We start from the raw sequence: 19,616 nt of genomic DNA on the forward strand, positions 1-19,616 counted from the left end.
GCATCATTCTTTTTTATCAAATAAATTGATCATTCTAAATATTTACTTCTAAACTACGAAACATAAGTTTTTGTTCCGCAATTTGAAATTTACGTAACGCTATTTTGCTCCAAATGTGAGCAGATAGTAAATATAATTTGTCCCTCAGGCAATATTTTAACTAAAACAGATTAATTTTCATCAGTAATCTATTAGTAATAATAATAAAATATGTACATAATAATTTTTTTTGTACGATAACAATTCTATAAGTATTATCTTTAAACAAAAAGATTTCTGTGTACAATTATGAGTTAATTAAAACAAGATATTATATATATCGAGACAAAATGTTTAAAGGAAAATATTCTTAATAATAAAAAATTGAATATGCATCTAAGCTCCATGAAATCATTCATTTTACCTCTTCAAGGAGCACCTCGTGATCAAGAAGTACATGGGGAGTATCAATAACAAATTTTTCTGTTTCTGTGTGTCGTACTATAAGATTTTGCATTAATTCCCTCACCTGAAACAGATTATTTTAATGTTTGATATAAATAATAATAAATAGATAAAATTATAATTTACCTTATAAAGTTTAGTCGAAGAATACATGTGATTAATCATAATAACAAATGTTGCAACTGTACTAACTTCCCTATGAACAAGATGTTTTTAATTGATACGAGTAATATTCATTATATTTATATTATTATGTTGTTCTATCTTATCAATATTCATTATATTTATATTACATTTATATTAATAAAGATATATATAAAAAAATGATATTACCTTGGTTTTATATTGTCATAATTTTCTTTTATGTAATCAAATATTACATCTTCTTTTGAGTTTTTTGCAACAATGTACAAGAAACGATTAACACGTTTTTTGGCTAGCATATTTGCATCCTTACATTGATTTCCAGAATTACAATTTTCTGATGCATTATTTGTTAGGTTAATATAATTGTACATAGCATAAGTAGATCTACTGCAAGATACATATTTCATTATTGCGGTATCATTAGATTCTTTCAACATTAACAACCAATCTTCGTCATTAAAGTCAGAAAACGAAAGACCGTTACAATATAGCCATTTTTTCCACCATGGTGAAATTCTATATTTCCAAAAAATGAAACAGTCTATTAGAAAATTTATTTTTTTATAATCTTGTATCTTGAGCAATTTAACTGCTAGATAGAAAGAAACGTATAACATAAAAAATTGTAAAATTTATTACTTGTGCGAATCAAGATGTTCAAGATGATATTTCAACATACTATAGGCATTACGTATACAATGCATTATGTTGAAAGTACATGCCCATCTTGCAGCTTCTTGTCTCATAGATTTAGTAAGGTCGTCATCCACAATATTTTCTTGAAACCCAATCTTACGAAGGAGTCTGATCAAAACATATTTTATAGTTCCCTAAAAATTGTTAAATAATATACATTTGATATTTTTTAAATATGTTTTTAAAAGGAATTAAATGTAAATAGTCGCACACATGCGCGCGTGCACTTATTTTCTTATACTTTTCTATTATTTTCTTAAAAATAAAATGCGAATATAGAAAGTACAATTTTAAATCTTGTCAAAAATAAACTCGGAGAGAAAAGGGTACTAGAAGTTAAGCGCAGATAAATTTACGCAAACGCTGATATATATCAAGCAAAACCTATAATTTATTACAATAAAGCTCATTTTTTAGCCTTCAAACACAACGTAAATTATACATAAATAAATTATAAATGAAAAATAACATAAAGGGTCAAAAGATGTTTAACCACAATAAGCTCCCAGACCACCGCCTATATTTAAAAATTCATATCTCGTTAACCATTGTGAAAATTGCAAAGTGGTACAGGATTTTTCGAATTAGTGAAGTCCATTCTACCCTTATGCGACAGAATTTTTCATTACTTGTTAATCACCCTGTATAATATTTTTTGAGATTTGCTTAAAATAATTTAATTGAAAACAACATTTTATGTGAACTATTTTAAATCAATACATTCTTATTGCGTTATATATTAATATTATTATAAAATGTTATATATACCAGGAAATCATTACTTTCTGAAAACAAAAAGTAAGTTGATACAGATTCAAGACCTTTGAACATAGGAAACCATGCTACATAATCTGTTTCGTACTGTAGATATTCCACAAGTTTACGAAATACGGACAGTTTAAGTTGTTTTCTTTTAAGAAAATAAAAAGCATCATCAATAAGTTGAGCACGATTAAAATATAATTTGTTAAAAATATTTACCAGCTTGTTCTACATTGAGTATTATCCAATGGAAATTGTTAACGATTACATAGTTAGTATATGATTCAATGTTATCATTGGTTGGCCTTATCCATATGACATCAGGATCCCTATACATTTCAAAATCGTGTTGCAATGTAACTAGTGTAACAGGTATCCATAACTTTGTTTCATTCCGCAAATAAGTATCTTCCACCGAAATCACTAATCTAGAATCACTCTTTGTCGTTTTTAACACAGGGCGATATTTTGATGAATAAATCCACCTATTCATCACTTCTATTACTTCAACCCTATTCAGTAAATAATTTTCATATAAACATAACTATATATGTATAGGGGTTTCAGAACGTTTGTTCCAGAATTCTCATGAGTAGACAGAGTTGATTAAACAGAGTTAAAAAGTCCTGTACCATTTTGCAATTTTCGCAATATTTAACGAAATATTTTTAAACATCGTTGAATAGTACGGTTTACTGCCAAATATATGTTTATATGCGGCAAAATAGGCTATGTCTACTGTACACCATTATGTTGCTGGATGCGCAAGAAGTTATTTATTTAAAAATAATCAATAAGTTAAACAATGGCGATAAGAGTCAAATTACATTTAAAATCTAAATAACTCTGATAATTTATTCTAATATATTGGGAAGAATATCACTTATTATTTATTTTTTCATTAGACAACAAACGCGCAACCTTGCTTGGCAATGCTGAAAAAGAAAATACCTACTCGCGCTGAGTGGTCATATAATTCTGCGCATTTGCATTTAGTGGTACGCCGAGTGGATGCGCGTTTATTAAACGATTTTAGAAATTAATAACCTCGTTAACTATTGCAAAAGTTGTAAAAAGTTGTACATGTAATTATATAATATATGAAGTATTTTTTACTTGCTATATGGTACTATAGATGAATACATTGTTTTCTGCAGAACATCCCAAAAACAATTGGCTGTTGCCGTACTAAGAAAGAAAAAATGCGTAAGCCGTAGGACGGTAAAAAAAAATATTTGAATTGTTTAAAAGTATTCATATTTAATTTGTTTTATGTCAAACCTCTCTATAGGTGATTCTAGCTCATCTTCCGAAGAGATCAAGAATTTACCGGAAAACTTCGAGCTAAGCAAGAAAAACATATTAATTATATTATAATTATAATATTATGAGACAAGAAAATATAAAAGATCAAGTAACTAAGAGAAAATTTAAGAAACTGATAAGGATAGAATACAACATGAATTTGTTTTGGTTAAATTTCTTTTAACTCTCTCTCTCTCTCTCTCTCTCTCTCTCTCTCTCTCTCTCTTATACATTAAAGAATACCATTTGCAATGCCTGCTCAACAAAACATGACAGATATATAATGTATATGTATAAAAATATAAATGAGTCTTTTTCTATATCGGTCTTATCGGCATTTCATTAATTTTTTTTGGATTTATTCGTCTGACCCTATTGACTATCTTGTTAATTTAAATATAAATAAAAAATATAATATGAAAAATAAAAGAAATACACTTTATGATCTACTTATTTTACGAATATTATTTCTCATATTTATTACGTTCGATTTTTTAAATTAATCCTTAGTTACTTGTTACAATACTTACTAAAAATCTATAAACTTCTTCATAGCTCTTCCAAACATTTCGTTATTAACTGCATATCGTAACATACGCAATAAAGCAGGTCCTATGGCAATATACATAATAAAGAAGGTAATTATTTAATATAGCAGAACCTTCAGCCCTAATAATGAATTTGATCTTGACATATGTCGTCAAAGTCATGATCCTGAGTGATCTTGAGAAAGTTTCAACTATCGCTTGTTATTCTTTAAAAAGTTATTAACAAATAAAGTCATATCTATAATTAGTATAATTGGTTAAAAAAATCGATTATGTCCGTCAATATTTACAACTTTCCACGCAAAACGAGGTTCAATTTGTGTAGTTTTTTGATAATGAAACAGCTCCTTATAAAGTAGGGGAGGGGGATGGAACTCGCTGTGTACACGCTGTTTTACATAAAATATAAGGTATTTCAGAAACGTTACAAATTCTTTTTTTGTTAATAACTTTAAATGAATAATGGCTAAAATCTTCTGAAGATCATTCGAGGATCATGGTTACAATATAGTATCATATAGTATCAAGGTCATCATAGGGCTGATTTCTTTTATAATAAACAATATCAAATCTGATTGGACCGCGAAAGTTTAAATTAATAAATACCAATGAGAACATGCCATAAAACTAGCTCTCGAGTGCTGCTATACAACGCGTGTGAATTTATATACTAATACGTTTGAAAATTTTTAATTGCGCGCTGAATTGTTTTCTCAGACTTGAAATGCAACACCACTAACTTTCCTCAGTGTTATCACGAGTTAAATTGACTAATAATTTAACAATTTTGATGTATTTTGCGCATCTTTCGATTTTCAAGTCTTAAAAAACAATTCAGCGCGTAATTAAAAATCTACAAACGTAGTATATAGATTCATGCGGATTATATAATACATATAAAAGCACTCGAGATCTAGCTTGACCAATGTTCTCTCTACGGTATGTTCTCATCTCTTATATTAAATTATCATTAATAAATAAATGATTTTCAAATAATTTTTTTTCATGTTTCTTTTTGCTTTTATATAAGTATAGTATAAATTAAAGTCTAAATGACGCGTATTTAATTCTTTAAAGTTGCTTTTGTTAGGTATTTACATTTTGCAATTTATGAACAAAAATATTAAACTAAATTTTTTAAATTCTACCTTTCAAATAATATTCAAAGGAGAAAACTGAATTGATGTCAGAGGGAGTATTGACTTCCGATGCAATAGGCTTCATGACGGAATCTAATCGAAGAGATTCTTGTTGAATTTGAACTACAAATAAATCCCATATACGAAATTCTGGATATGTCTAAAAATGAAATTTTTGAATGTGATTAATTGATCGATGAATAATAGAAATTGATATTTGCATTATTTATATATTATATGTGCATATAATATATTAGCATTCTTTCTTATTGCTATCGTTAAACTTATACATTTGAGAAAGAAAAACAGTCAACATTTTTGATGGAAAAGAGTAATTTTAAAAAATTTAAAAAGTTTCTATCATTAATTATGTATCGTATTAATAAGAGACTTTGTTTCTACGATATTAGAATCAAGCTTCATAAAGTGCTTTTTCTTTTACAATCATTTTTTCAGTCATTCAGTTTATTTAGTTCAATTAGTACGTTTTTATAAATGATGCAGCGCCAAAGGTATTATAATAATTTAAGAAAACCAACTTTATTAATAGCATCTGTTGCGAGTAACGTAGTCAGACCTTCATACAGCCACGCATCAGACCACCAAAGAGGACTAACGAGATTACCATACCATTGATATGCTATTTTCTGTGCTATTAGACGTGCGATGTTTACCTTGTGTCCAACAGAGTATAATTCTTTATTATAGAGAATAGATGATTCCCTGAAAACCATTTGTCAATTAAACATCAGTTTTTAATTTTTATCATATAGTTCAGTCACTTAAGGATATTTAAAACACAAAGAGGTAAAGGTTTCCATTACAATTACGATCAGCAGAGAATTTTGTAGTGAATTTTATTACTTTTTTTTATTATAGGCCTACTTTAGCCGTAAAATTGATAGGAAAAATAACCGCGAAAACTGAAATTTTAAGTATTTTTGTGTAATTAAAAAGGTTTGAAACCAAGAGAGCGCAAGTTAATTATTTAAATAATATAAATTGTAATTTCTTTTATTTAATCTACATATCCTTATATTATGTAAAACATCAAATTGATAAGTTTTCATTCACATTCTGTCTAATATCTTTAAAAATAAGAGCACGTATCTTCTTTAAATATTCTTTTGATTTTTATTATGTACAAAACGTATCATATTAAAATATTTATTCTAAATGTTATTATATTTTCAATAAATAAGTTTGTTCTTTTTCTCTTTCTATTATTTATACATTTTTTACGTTAAAAATTCAAAACTTTCTTGTGTCTACCAGGGCACAAATTATGGACGTGCCAGCGAAGAAGTATTATAGTGTTTTTTGAAGTGAATACATAAAAAATATACGTTATGTACTTTAGTTTTCTATAATTAAGCAAATAATTAATGATATTAATACAATAACTTAACGTTTAACATTTTTCCTTTTAATTATATAAATTACCTATAAAAAATAAGTCCCCAATATTCCACACCATTGCGTAGGAAATTCGGTAATACAACATGGTCCACTTTTGGAAGCTTTTGGAAACATAGCCATTCAGATTCGAAATGTAAACTTATATCCTGAATAACTCTTTGTGCAAATTCTGTATCGAGTTCCGATTGTGATCTAGGATATCTAAAGTTTATTTCTTTGACAGAAGTCCTAGGAAAATCGGACAGCATAATCACCAGAAGATAAGTGGACATTACTGGAGTTTGATGGAAGTGTGTCCATTTCATGGTTAAACTAGCTCTATTTGTATTTCGTACTGGCATATTCGACAGTGCCATATAATGAGCAAAATGCTTTATAGAAATGTTAAAAGTTGCCTTAAATGATGGGTCATCGAAACATGGAAATACTTGTCGAGCACCAATTGGATAAAATTGTGTCGCAAGCATCCACCTGTAAAATTTCAATGATATTCACAAAACTGACAATTATTCAACTTTGATATTAAACTAATATTATTAATTTTTTAATAATTGTTTGTATAACTTAATTTCTTCATAAATGAAATAATAATAAAGTGAATCAATTGGTGTAAAGAAAACACATAAATGTTTTGTTTAAAATATTATCCATTGTGTCTTTTATATTTTTTCTAAATTAAAATGTGTTTTCTTTATACTAATTAATTTATCTCATTATTTTGTTCACAAAAGTATTAAAGTACAATTAATAAAAAGTTAAACTTTAACGAGATATTTAATATTTCATATCACTATATATTATACTACAGAATATAATGTAAAATATCTTGTAAACTGTTAATTTACTGATATTTCTTAATATTTTTACATTTGAAGTAATTGGAAACATTATTATTATGTACAAGAATCATACAATTTATTCATTTAAAAGAACGGAGGTTACTTTGAAAATACAAGTTTTGAAATAAAAATCATAAAGTAAACCAACGTCTAAAACACACACACACACACAAATTTATTTTATTCAAAATAATATCTACTCTTTATAATCAATACAGCGACAATTATCGTCCGTTAGAATCTTTATAATTAATACAGCGACAATTATCTTCCGTTAGACGGTCACAGTGATTTAAATTTTTGAAATGTTGTTAAATGACTTAGAGGGATATTGAAATCTTAAACAATATCATCTATTTAACTCACTTGATTTATTTTTACTATTATATTATATTATATATCTTATTTGTTTCCGACACTGAAATTATAATTAAAAAGTAAAAAATTTGAGAATTTCAGAAATTTAAGTTCATGATTGTCATATAAATTAACCAAAAGTTTATTAAATATGATTCGCTTTAACAGCAACAAAACGACTCCAATCAAAGCATTGTGCAATTATGATCCTACTTTAAATAAAAGATTTAAAATATTTTTCTAAACGGATTCTTCGTTTTATGCAATCTTTAATTCAAAATTTATGAATTGCATGCACATATTAACATTTACTTACTCATTTTGTCGGGCCAAATTTTTATAGTGCATCTCAAAAAAGTTTTCTTCATTATTATCCAGAAAAGTATCGAATGTTATTTCCAACTTATAATGTCCCTTCATTAGGATAGTATCGAAAAAGAATTCATACATATGTAAATTATTATAATATGTAACGATAGTCGGTTTTATCCCATCCGTTGAATTTCTTTTATATATAACGAATGTATCTAATTCTATATATGGTTTTTGTGCGTGCAAATATATTTGATGCGATATAGAATGCAGTCTGACGAAGATAAGGCACATACCACGGAAGAATTGTTTGTTACTTTCTTCATCCTGTTGTTCTAACGTAATCTCATAATGGTATGGTATCACGTACTTCGGTAAACGAATTCCGAACAATTTTAAACTATTATTAAAATGATGTTGAATATAATCAGATTTCGAGTATTTTAATGTTAGTATAAGTAATAACAGTTTTGAGAGATTCATGCTGCGATCTTCGATTTATTTTATCTGTAAAAATGCTTCTTTATTATATACTAAAACGAATATTAACGTATGTACAACATAGAATAATTTTTACTGTAAGTTTTACTAAATAGTTAGATAAACTGCACAATATTTAACAGGTACAATACATCTGTTGAACATTTAATAGCTAATTATTAAGCACAAATACAAACTTATTATTGTGTGTTAATGTGTTATTTGATAACATTTATAATTATATTATTAATAATTATATTATTGTTCATATTATGTGGATTATTTTCAAAATTTATGTTTAATACAGAAATTGCTATTATTTTTAGTAAATTATTCGAATAACATAAATTTAAATATGTAATATAACTATGTAATGTAATTTAAAATGCTTTACATACTTTGTTGTACATTTAAGACTAGATATATATAATATAACTATATGTAATGTTATTTAAAATGCTTTACATATTTTGCTGTACATTTAAGACTAGATTTTACGAATTTGTTTTTTTTTTATAACTTACCTTATATGTATTTCAGACAATTAAGATTTATGCTTTGTAATAATTAACAATAGTAAACGATCGTTATCATAACAAACTTAGCATAATTGCAATCTTGCCAGCATGGAAGGACACCGCAAACTGATGATGATTCTTTTCCAATATTAATATTTTTATATTCTGTGTAGACAATAAACATACGAGAAGAAGGAAACTAATAACGGTCAAAGCCGTTAATTATTATTATTATATTCTGTGTAGCGTTGACATTGATTAAGGTCATTAATAAATGTGATAGTGTCTATCATCCATCACATTTATTGTTGTATAAATATTTAATATCGTCATGTGGCTAGCTTCTTCTTGTTTGTTTGTGTTTATCACTTATACGGTCTTACAAAGACTTTAATATTTGTTAAAATTTAAAATTCAATATTTTTATATTTTTTCGTTTATTACTTTTTCTATTCTAATCCAAGTGATAGTAACTTTAATTTTTAAAATAATAATATCACAAAATTACGCTAATTCAAACAAAATTCATAAAGCAATGTTCTTTAATATGTCTTTCAACATATTATTAAGATCTAATAAGATGCTATAAGTATCAAAAATTTGTGGTATTACCACGATAGTTAATTAGAGTTGTATTGTAAGTCTGAAGGATTTTCGGCACGCGTTTTAGGGGACTACATACGTGGTATATAAATTTCATACTTTGACATACCTTATATATGATCGCACTAATAACAGCGAATAGCTCTCATTAGCCTTTATATTCTTGTTATTTGAAATTTTTGACAGTCTACTTTAATTGATTTGTTTAATGTTCCTTAATAACTCAACTTCATTGATACATGAATTGTAACCTAATTTTTCTTTATATATCTAAGATTTTTTAATTTTTAATTACATAATATAATAAATGACGCTGCTATATCTTAATATTTGCTTTTGCTCAATGAGCAGTTATACATATTTTCATGATTGTATCGACATTTTACCGTGAGCTCCTGGCGTGTATGAAGCAATCGATAAGGTACAACATCCGACCTGTAAAAAGTAGACGTACCTCGCGTGCTTGGCTGCGTGAGTTAATAAGCGATGTGAATGACTGAAAGATATTTGCCAGCATTAAATGATATTCACAAGTGCGCTACAAACTGAGTTATTAACTTATTGATTACATTACATAATTTTTCTAACATTTTCTGCGATATTGGATAGTAAATCTTATGATTATCCGGAAATATAGTATTATTATAGCCCAAAAATATATATATATAATTTTGAGCTGACAGCGAAAGCTTAAACAATCATATAATAATTTATGACATGTTTATAACATACTATATATTTGCACTAGTTATAAGTTGTAAGTAACACATATGAAAGGATGAAACGTAGTTATACATATACGAGAGATATGAAATGAGAGTTTCATGAACGTAAAATACACAAGCAGTGATAATGCTTAATGCCCTTTTCTTTCCACGTTTTTATCTGATTTATACAGGAGTTTTTGTTATTTAAAATTATTATACATGTTGTACATCTCATTATAAACGTGAAATAATTTTTATTGGGACACTACAAGAAATAACCACATAAATGTAACAGAATAATTTTTTTTAACAAATAATGAGCTATTCGCAATATATACATCATTTTATTTTATCAAATAAATTGATCACTATAAATAGCTACGTCTAAAATGATTAAACATAAATTTTTGATTCGCAATTTGATCTCTACGTAACGCTATTTTTCTCGAAATGTAATCAGATAGTAAATTTAATTTGTTTCTCACGCAATTGTTTATCTAAAACAGATTAATTTTTATCAGTAATCTATTAGTAATAATAATAAAATATGTACATAATAATTTTTTTTGTACGATAACAATTCAATAAGTATTAACTTTAAATAAAAAGATTTCTGTGTACAATTATGAGTTAATTAAAACAAGATATTATATTCATCGAGATAAAATGTATAAAGGAAAATATACTTATTAATAAAAAATTGAATATGCATCTAAGTTCCATGAAATTATTTATTTTACCTCTTCAAGGAACACCTTGTGGTCAAGAAGTACATAGGAAGTACCAATAATAAATTTTTCTGTTTCTGTGTGTATAAGATATTGCTTTAATTTTTCCATCTGAAACAGATTATTTTAATGTTTGATAAAAATAATAATATGAATAGATAAAATTATAATTTACCTCATCAAGTTTAGGCGAATAATATATGTGATTAATCATAATAATAAATGTTGCAACTGTACTAACTTCCCTATGAACAAGATGTTTTTAATTGATACGAGTAATATTCATTATATTTATATTATTATGTTGTTCTATCTTATCAATATTCATTATATTTATATTACATTTATATTAATAAAGATATATATAAAAAAATGATATTACCTTGGTTTTATATTGTCATAATTTTCTTTTATGTAATCAAATATTACATCTTCTTTTGAGTTTTTTGCAACAATGTACAAGAAACGATTAACACGTTTTTTGGCTAGCATATTTGCATCCTTACATTGATTTCCAGAATTACAATTTTCTGATGCATTATTTGTTAGGTTAATATAATGGTACATAGCATCAGAAGATCTACTGCAAGATATATATTTTATTAATGCGTCATCATTAGAGTCTTGCCATTTATAGAACATTAACCAGAAAGCATCTTCATTAAATTCAGTGTACGTAAGACCGTTACAAAATGCCCATTTTTTCCACCATGGTAAAATTCTATAATTCCAAAAAATGAAACAGTCTATTAGAAAATTTATTTTTTTATAATCTTGTATCTTGAGCAAATAATTTAACAGCCAGATAGAAAGAAATGTATAACATAAAAAATTGTAATATTTATTACGTGTACGAATCAAGATTTTGAAGATAAAATTTTAACATATCATTAGCACTATATATACAGTGCATTATGTTGAAAGTACATGCCCATCTTGCAGCTTCTTGTTTTAAAGATTTAGTAAGGTTATCCTCAAAACTTTCTATATATCCAATCTTACGAAGGAGTTTGGTCAAAACATTTTTTATAGTTCCCTAAAAATTGTTAAATAATATACATTTGATATTTTTTAAATATGTTTTTAAAAGGAATTAAATGTAAATAGTCGCACACATGCGCGCGTGCACTTATTTTCTTATATTTTTCTATTATTTTCCTAAAAATAAAATGCGAATATAGAAAGTACAATTTTAAATCTTTTCAAAAATAAACTCGGAGAGAAAAGAGCACTAGGAGTTAAGCGCAGATAAATTTACGCAAACGCTGATATATATCAAGCAAAATCTATAATTTATTACAATAAGGCTCATTTTTTAGCCATCAAACACAATGTAAATTACATAAATAAATTATAAATGAAAAATAACATAAAGGGTCAAAAGATGTTTAACCACAATGAGCTCCCAGACCACCGCCTATATTTAAAAATTCATATCTCGTTAACCATTGCGAAAATTGCAAAGTGGTACAGGATTTTTCGAATTAGTGAAGTCCATTCTACCCTTATGCGACAGAATTTTTCATTACTTGTTAAACACCCTGTATAATATTTTTTGAGATTTGCTTAAAATAATTTAATTGAAAACAACATTTTATGTGAACTATTTTAAATCAATACATTCTTATTGCGTTATATATTAATATTATTATAAAATGTTATATATACCAGGAAATCATTACTTTCTGAAAACAAAAAGTAAGTTGATATAGATTCAAGACCTTTGAACATAGGAAACCATGCTACATAATCTGTTTCGTACTGTAAATATTCCACAAGTTTATGAAATGCGGACAATTTAAGTTGTCCTCTTTTAAGAAAATAAAAAGCATCATCAATAAGTTGAGCACGATTGAGAACATGTATATTTGTATAATTATTGATATCATTCAAGTAATTTGAAATGTTTAGCCAATTGTCAGTTTCATAATTAACGCGATAATATCCTGTTAAACAAATATAAAATATTTTAAAAGTAAATATAAATATAATTTGTTAAAAATATTTACCAGCTTGTTCTACATTGAGTATTATCCAATGAAAATTGTTATCGATTATATAGGTAGTATATGATTTAGTGGGATCATTGGATGGATTCAGCCATATGACATCAGGATCCTTTTTTATTTCAAAATCGTGTTGCAATGTAACTTGTGTAACAGGTATCCATGGTTTTGTTTCATGCAGCAAATAATTATCTTCCACCGAAATCATCACTGATTTAGAATTATTCTTTGTCATTTTTAACACAGGAGGATGTTTTGATGAATAAATCCAACTATCCATCCTAGATGATACATCAGACCTATCCAGTAAATAATTTTCATAAAAACATAACTATATATAGGGGTCTCAGAACTTTTGTTCCAGAATTCTCATGGGTAGGTAGAGTTGATTAAACTGTGTTAAAGAGTCATGTGCCATTTTGCAATTTTCGCAATAATTGGCGAAATATTTTTAAACATCGTTATATAGTACGGTTTACTGCCAAATATATGTATATATGCGGCAAAATAGACTGTCTACTGTACACCATTTTGTGTTGCTGGATGCGCAAGGAGTTATTTATTTAATAATAATCAATAAGTTAAACAATGGCGAAGTAAGAGTCAAATTACATTTAAAATCTAAATAACTCTGATAATTTATTCTAATATATTGCAAAGAATATCACTTATTATTTATTTATTTATTAGACAACAAACGCGCAACCTTACTTGGCAACGCTGAAAAAGAAAATACCTGCTCGCGCTGAGTGGTCATATAATGCTGCGCGTTTGCATTTAGCGGTAAGCCGAGTGGATGCGCGTTTATTAAACGATTTTTAGAAATTAATAACCTCGTTAACTATTGCAAAAGTTGTAAAAAGTTGTACATGTATTTATATAATATATGAAGTATTTTTTACCGGGTATACATATTGAATGTAGAAAAAGCAATTGTTTTCTCCAGAACATCCCAAAAATGATTGGCTGTTGCCGTACTAAGAAAGAAAATATGCATAAGCCGTAGGAAGGTAAAAATATTTTAATTGTTGAAAAGTATTCATATATATATTTTGTTTTATATCAAACCTCTCTGGAAAAAATGTTTCTAGCGCATCTTCCGAAGAGATCCAGAATTCATCGGCATTCGTCGAGCTAAGCAAGAAAAACATTAATTATATTATAATTATAATATTATCAGACATAAAAGGATAGAAGATCAAGTAATTAAGAGAAAATTTAAGAAACTGATAAGGATAGAATATAACATAAATTTGTTTTGGTTAAATTTCTTTTAACTCTCTCTCTCTCTCTCTCTCTCTCTCTCTCTCTCTTATACATTAAAGAATACCATTTGCAATGCCCGCTCAACAAAACATGACAGATATATAATGTATATGTATAAAAATATAAATGAGTCTTTTTCTGTATCGGTCATATCGGCATTTCATTAATTTTTTTTGGATTTATTCGTCTGAGCCTATTGATTATCTTGTTAATTTAAATATAAATAAAAAATATAATATGAAAAATAAATGAAATACACTTTATGATCTACTTATTTTACGAATATTATTTCTTATATTTATTACGTTCGATTTTTTTAATTAATCCTTAGTTACTTGTTACAATACTTACTAAGAATCTAGAAACTTCTCCACAGCTCTTCCAAACACTTCGTTATTAACTGTATATCGTAACATACGCAATAAAGCAGGTCCTATGGCAATATACATAATAAAGAAGGTAATTATTTAATATAGCAGAACCTTCAGCCCTAATAATGAATTTGATCTTGACATATGTCGTCAAAGTCATGATCCTGAGTGATCTTGAGAAAGTTTCAACTATCGCTTATTATTCTTTAAAAAGTTATTAACGAATAAAGTCACACGTATTTAGTCACATCTATTTAGTATAACTGGTTAAAAAAATCGATTATGCCCATCAATATTTTCAACATTCCACGCAAAACGAGGTTCAATTCAAATCTATTTGTGTAGTTTTTTGTTAATAGAATAGCTCCTTATAAAGTAGGGAGGGGGGGATGGAACTTGCTGTGTCCATGCTGTTCTACATATAATATATTGTATTTCAGAAACTTTTCAAATTCTCTTTTTTTGTTAATAACTTTAAATGAATAATGGCTAAACTATTCTGAAGATCATTCGAGGATCATGGTTAATATATAGTATCATATAGTATCAAGGTCATCATAGGGCTGATTTCTTTACTATTAAGCAATATCAAATCTTTTTAGATCGTGAAAGTTTAAATTAATAAATACCATTGAAAACATGCCCCCCATAAAACTAGATCTCGAGTGCAGCTATACAATGTGAATTTATATACTAATACGTTTGTAAATTTTTAATTGCTCGTTGAATTGTTTTTTCAGACTTGAAATGCAACACCACTAACTTACCTCAGTGTTATCACGAGTTAAATTGACTAAGAATTTAACAATTTTGATGTATTTTGCGCATCTTTCGATTTTCAAGTCTGAAAAAACAATTCAGCGCGCAATTAAAAATCTACAAACGTAGTATATAAATTCATACGCATTATATAATACATATAAAAGGACTCGAAATCTAGCTTGACCGATGTACTCTCTACGGTATGTTCTCATCTCTTATATTAAATTATCATTAATTCTACAAGAAAAAATAAAATCTTTTTTCTCGTTTCTTTTTGCTTTTATATAAGAATAGTATAAATCAAAATCTAAATGACGCGTATTTAATCCTTTAAAGTTGCTCTTGCTACTTACATTTTGCAATTTATGGACAAAAATATTAAAATAAATTTTTTTAATTTTACCTTTCAAATAATATTCAAAAGAGAAAACTAAATTGATGTCAGAGGGAGTATTGACTTCCGATGAAACAGGCTTCATGATGGATTCTAAACGAAGAGATTCTTGTTGAATTTGAACTATAAATAAATCCCATATACGAAATTCTGGATATGTCTAAAAATGAAATTTTTAATGTGATTAATTGATTGATGTGTAATAAAAATTGATATTTGCATTACTAATATATTATATGTGCATATAATATATTAGCATCCTTTCTTATTGCTATCGTTAAACTTATACATTTGAGAAAGAAAAGCAGTCAGCATTTTTGATGGAAAAAAGTAATTTTACAAAATTTAAAAACTTTCTATCATTAATTATGTATCGTATTAATAAGAAATATTGTTTCTACGACATTAGAAGCAAGCTTCATAAAGTACTATTTCTTTTATAATAATTTTTTTGTTCATTTAGTTTATTTAGTTCATTTAGTACATTTTTAGTACATAAATGATGCAGCGCCAAAGATATTATAATAATTTAAGAGAACCAACTTTATTAATAGCATCTGTTGCGAGTAACGTAGTCAGACCTTCATACAGCCACGCATCAGACCACCAACGAGGGCTAACGAGATTACCATACCATTGATATGCTATTTTTTGTGCTATTAGACGCGCGATATCTACTTTGCGTCCAACAGAGTATAATTCTTCAATATAGAGAATATCTGATTCCCTGAAAACCATTTGTCAATTAAATATCATTTTTTAATTTTTATCATATAGTTCAGTCACTTGAGGATACTTAAAACACAAAAAGGTAAAGGTTCCGATTAGAATTACGATCAGCAGAGAATTTTGTAGTGAATTTTATTACTTTTTTTTTATTGTGAGCCTACTATAGCCGTAAAATTGATAGGAAAAATAATCGCGAAAAACTGAAATTTTAAGAATTTTTATGTAATTAAAAAGGTTTGAAACCAAGAGAGTGCAAGTTATATATATATATATAATTATTTAAATAATATAAATTGCAATTTCTTTTATTTAATCTTCATATCCTTATATTATGTAAAACATCAAATTAATAAGTTTTCATTCACATTCTGTCTAATATCTTTTAAAATAAGAGCACGTATTTTCTTTAAATATTCTTTTGATTTTTATTATGTACAAAACGTATCATATTAAAATATTTATTCTGAAAGTTATTATATTTTTAATAAATTAGTTTGTTCTTTTTCTCTTTCTATTATTTATACATTTTTTACGTTAAAAATTCAAAACTTTCTTGTGTCTACCAGGCCACAAATTATGGACGTGCCAGCGAAGAAGTATTATAGTGTTTTTTGAAGTTAATACATAAAAAATATACGTTATGTACGTAAGTATTCTATAATTAAGCAAATAATTAATGATATTAATACAATAACTTAACGTTTAACATTTTTCCTTTTAATTATATAAATTACCTATAAAAAATAAGTCCCCAATATTCCACACCATTGCGTAGGAAATTCGGTAATACAACATGGTCCACTTTTGGAAGCTTTTGGAAACGTAGCCATTCAGATTTGAAATGTAAACTTATATTCTGAATAACTCTTTGTGCAAATTCTGTACCGAGTTCCGGTTGTGATCTATGATATCTAAAGTTTATTTCTTTGACAGAAGTCCTAGGAAAATCGGACAGCATAATCACCAGAAGATAAGTGGACATTACGGGAGTTCGTTGGAAGTGTGTCCACTCCATGGTTAAACTAGCTCTATTTGTATTTCGTACTGGCATATTCGACAGTGCCATATAATGAGCAAAATGCTTTATAGAAATGTTAAAAGTTGCCTTAAATGATGGGTCATCGAAACATGGAAATACTTGTCGAGCACCAATTGGATAAAATTGTGTCGCAAGCATCCACCTGTAAAATTTCAATGATATTCACAAAACTGACAAATATTCAACTTTGATATTAAACTATTATTATTAATTTTTTAATAATTGTTTGTATAACTTAATTTCTTCATAAATGAAATAATAATAAAGTGAATCAATTGGTGTAAAGAAAACACATAGATGTTTTGTTTAAAATATTATCCATTGTGCCTTTTATATTTTTTCTAAATTAAAATGTGTTTTCTTTATACTAATTAATTTATTTCATTATTTTGTTCACAAAAGTATTAAAGTACAATTAATAAAAAGTTAAACTTTAACGAGATATTTAATATTTCATATCACTATATATTATACTACAGAATATAATGTAAAATATCTTGTAAACTGTTAATTTACTGATATTTCTTAATATTTTTACATTTGAAGTAATTGGAAACATTATTATTATGTACAAGAATCATACAATTTATTCATTTAAAAGAACGGAGGTTACTTTGAAAATACAAGTTTTGAAATAAAAATCATAAAGTAAACCAACGTCTAAAACACACACACACACACAAATTTATTTTATTCAAAATAATATCTACTCTTTATAATCAATACAGCGACAATTATCGTCCGTTAGACGGTCACAGTGATTTAAATTTTTGAAATGTTGTCAAATGACTTAAAAAGATATTGAAATCTCAAACAATATCATGTATTTAACTCACTTGATTTATTTTTACTATTATATTATACTATATATCTTAATTGTTTCCGACACTGAAATTATAATTAAAAAGTAATAAGTTGGGAATTCCAGAAATTTAAGTTCATGATTGTCATATAAATTAACCAAAAGGTTATTAAATATGATTCGCTTTAACAGCAATAAAACGACTCCAATCAAAGCATTTTGCAATTATGATCCTACTTTACATAAAAAATTTAAAATATTTTTCTAAACGGATTCTTCGTTTTATGCAATTTTTAATTCAAAATTTATGAATTGCACGCACATATTAACATATACTTACTCATTTTGTCCGGCCAAATTTTTATAGTCCATCTCAAAAAAGTTTTCTCCATTATTATCCAGAAAAGTAGAGAATTTTATTTCCAACTTATAATGTCCCTTTATTAGGTCATTTTTGAACAAGAATTCATATATATGATTATCATTATAATATGTAACTTTATCCAGTTCAATTCCATGTGTTGAATTTCTTTTATATATAACGACTGTATCTAATTCTATATATGGTTTTTGTGCGTGCAAATATATTTTACGCGATGTAGAATACAGTCTGACGAAGATAAGGCACATACCACGGAAGAATTGTTTGTTACTATCTTCATCCTGTTGTTCTAACGTAATCTCATAATGGTCTGGTTTCACGTAAATCGGTAAACGAATTCCGAACAATTTCAAACTATTATTTAAATAATGATGAATATAAACAGATTTCGAGTATTTTAATGTTAGTATAAGTAATAACAGTTTTGAGAGATTCATGCTGCGATTTTCGATTTATTTTATCTGTAAAAATGTTTCTTTATTATATAATAAAACGAATATTAACGTATGTATGTACATTGTACATCATAGAATAATTTTTACTGTAAGTTTTACAAAATAGTTATATTAACTGCACAATATTTAACAGGTACAATACATCTGTTAAACATTTAATAACTAATTACACAGCCACACAAAAAAAAAAAAAAATTCTGATCTGGGGGTCTGACTATATATTTTCTATGTTTTTTGGGTCGCTGAATCCGAATCCGAGGCCCATTCAACCCCATCACATCAGGTTTTTGAAAAAACCTCAAAAAACCAATATGGCGGACACTTTTTTGGAAAATTTATCGGATTCGCTTGAAACTCGCTACTCGGGGGTTTTTGGGGTCGCTGATTACGAATTTGAAGTCAGTTT

General features: G+C 26.9%; 2 protein-coding genes across 2 annotated transcripts; both read right to left on the bottom strand.

Annotated features, from left to right (window-relative positions):
* Positions 1-394: 394 nt before the first annotated feature.
* On the bottom strand, positions 395-6,927 carry LOC108781767 (uncharacterized). Its single transcript, XM_018549844.1, has 9 exons — positions 6,485-6,927; positions 5,577-5,764; positions 4,346-4,375; positions 2,269-2,580; positions 2,056-2,072; positions 1,231-1,421; positions 778-1,107; positions 562-640; positions 395-508 (listed from the first exon to the last, which is right to left on the bottom strand). Exons 1-9 carry the CDS (start codon positions 6,925-6,927, stop codon positions 395-397), a joined length of 1,704 nt encoding a protein of 567 aa, XP_018405346.1.
* A 4,243-nt stretch (positions 6,928-11,170) lies between these two features.
* LOC108781768 (aminopeptidase Ey-like) lies at positions 11,171-17,709 on the bottom strand (the record flags this gene model as incomplete). Its single annotated transcript, XM_018549845.1, has 10 exons — positions 17,267-17,709; positions 16,347-16,530; positions 15,813-15,963; positions 14,628-14,709; positions 14,079-14,144; positions 13,014-13,309; positions 12,673-12,950; positions 11,853-12,040; positions 11,387-11,725; positions 11,171-11,249 (listed from the first exon to the last, which is right to left on the bottom strand). Coding segments are annotated over exons 1-10 (2,106 nt in total), but the record flags the coding sequence as incomplete, so codon positions are not given.
* Between the last annotated feature and the right edge of the window lie 1,907 nt (positions 17,710-19,616).

The sequence above is a fragment of the Cyphomyrmex costatus genome, unplaced genomic scaffold (assembly GCF_001594065.2).
Source record: "Cyphomyrmex costatus isolate MS0001 unplaced genomic scaffold, Ccosl1.0 scaffold907, whole genome shotgun sequence".
In the NCBI taxonomy this organism is placed as follows: Eukaryota; Metazoa; Arthropoda; class Insecta; order Hymenoptera; family Formicidae; genus Cyphomyrmex; species Cyphomyrmex costatus.

Bases quoted from the DNA above. Each gene is read 5' to 3' on its own strand.
- LOC108781767 (XM_018549844.1), bottom strand. From the start codon at position 6,927: ATGCTTGCGACACAATTTTATCCAATTGGTGCTCGACAAGTATTTCCA. The intron at 1,108-1,230 runs GTAATAAATTTT...TTGGAAATATAG, and splicing joins GAACATCTTGATTCGCACAA to AATTTCACCATGGTGGAAAA. The intron at 509-561 runs AATTTTATCTAT...AATCTGTTTCAG, and splicing joins AACTTTATAAGGTAAATTAT to GTGAGGGAATTAATGCAAAA.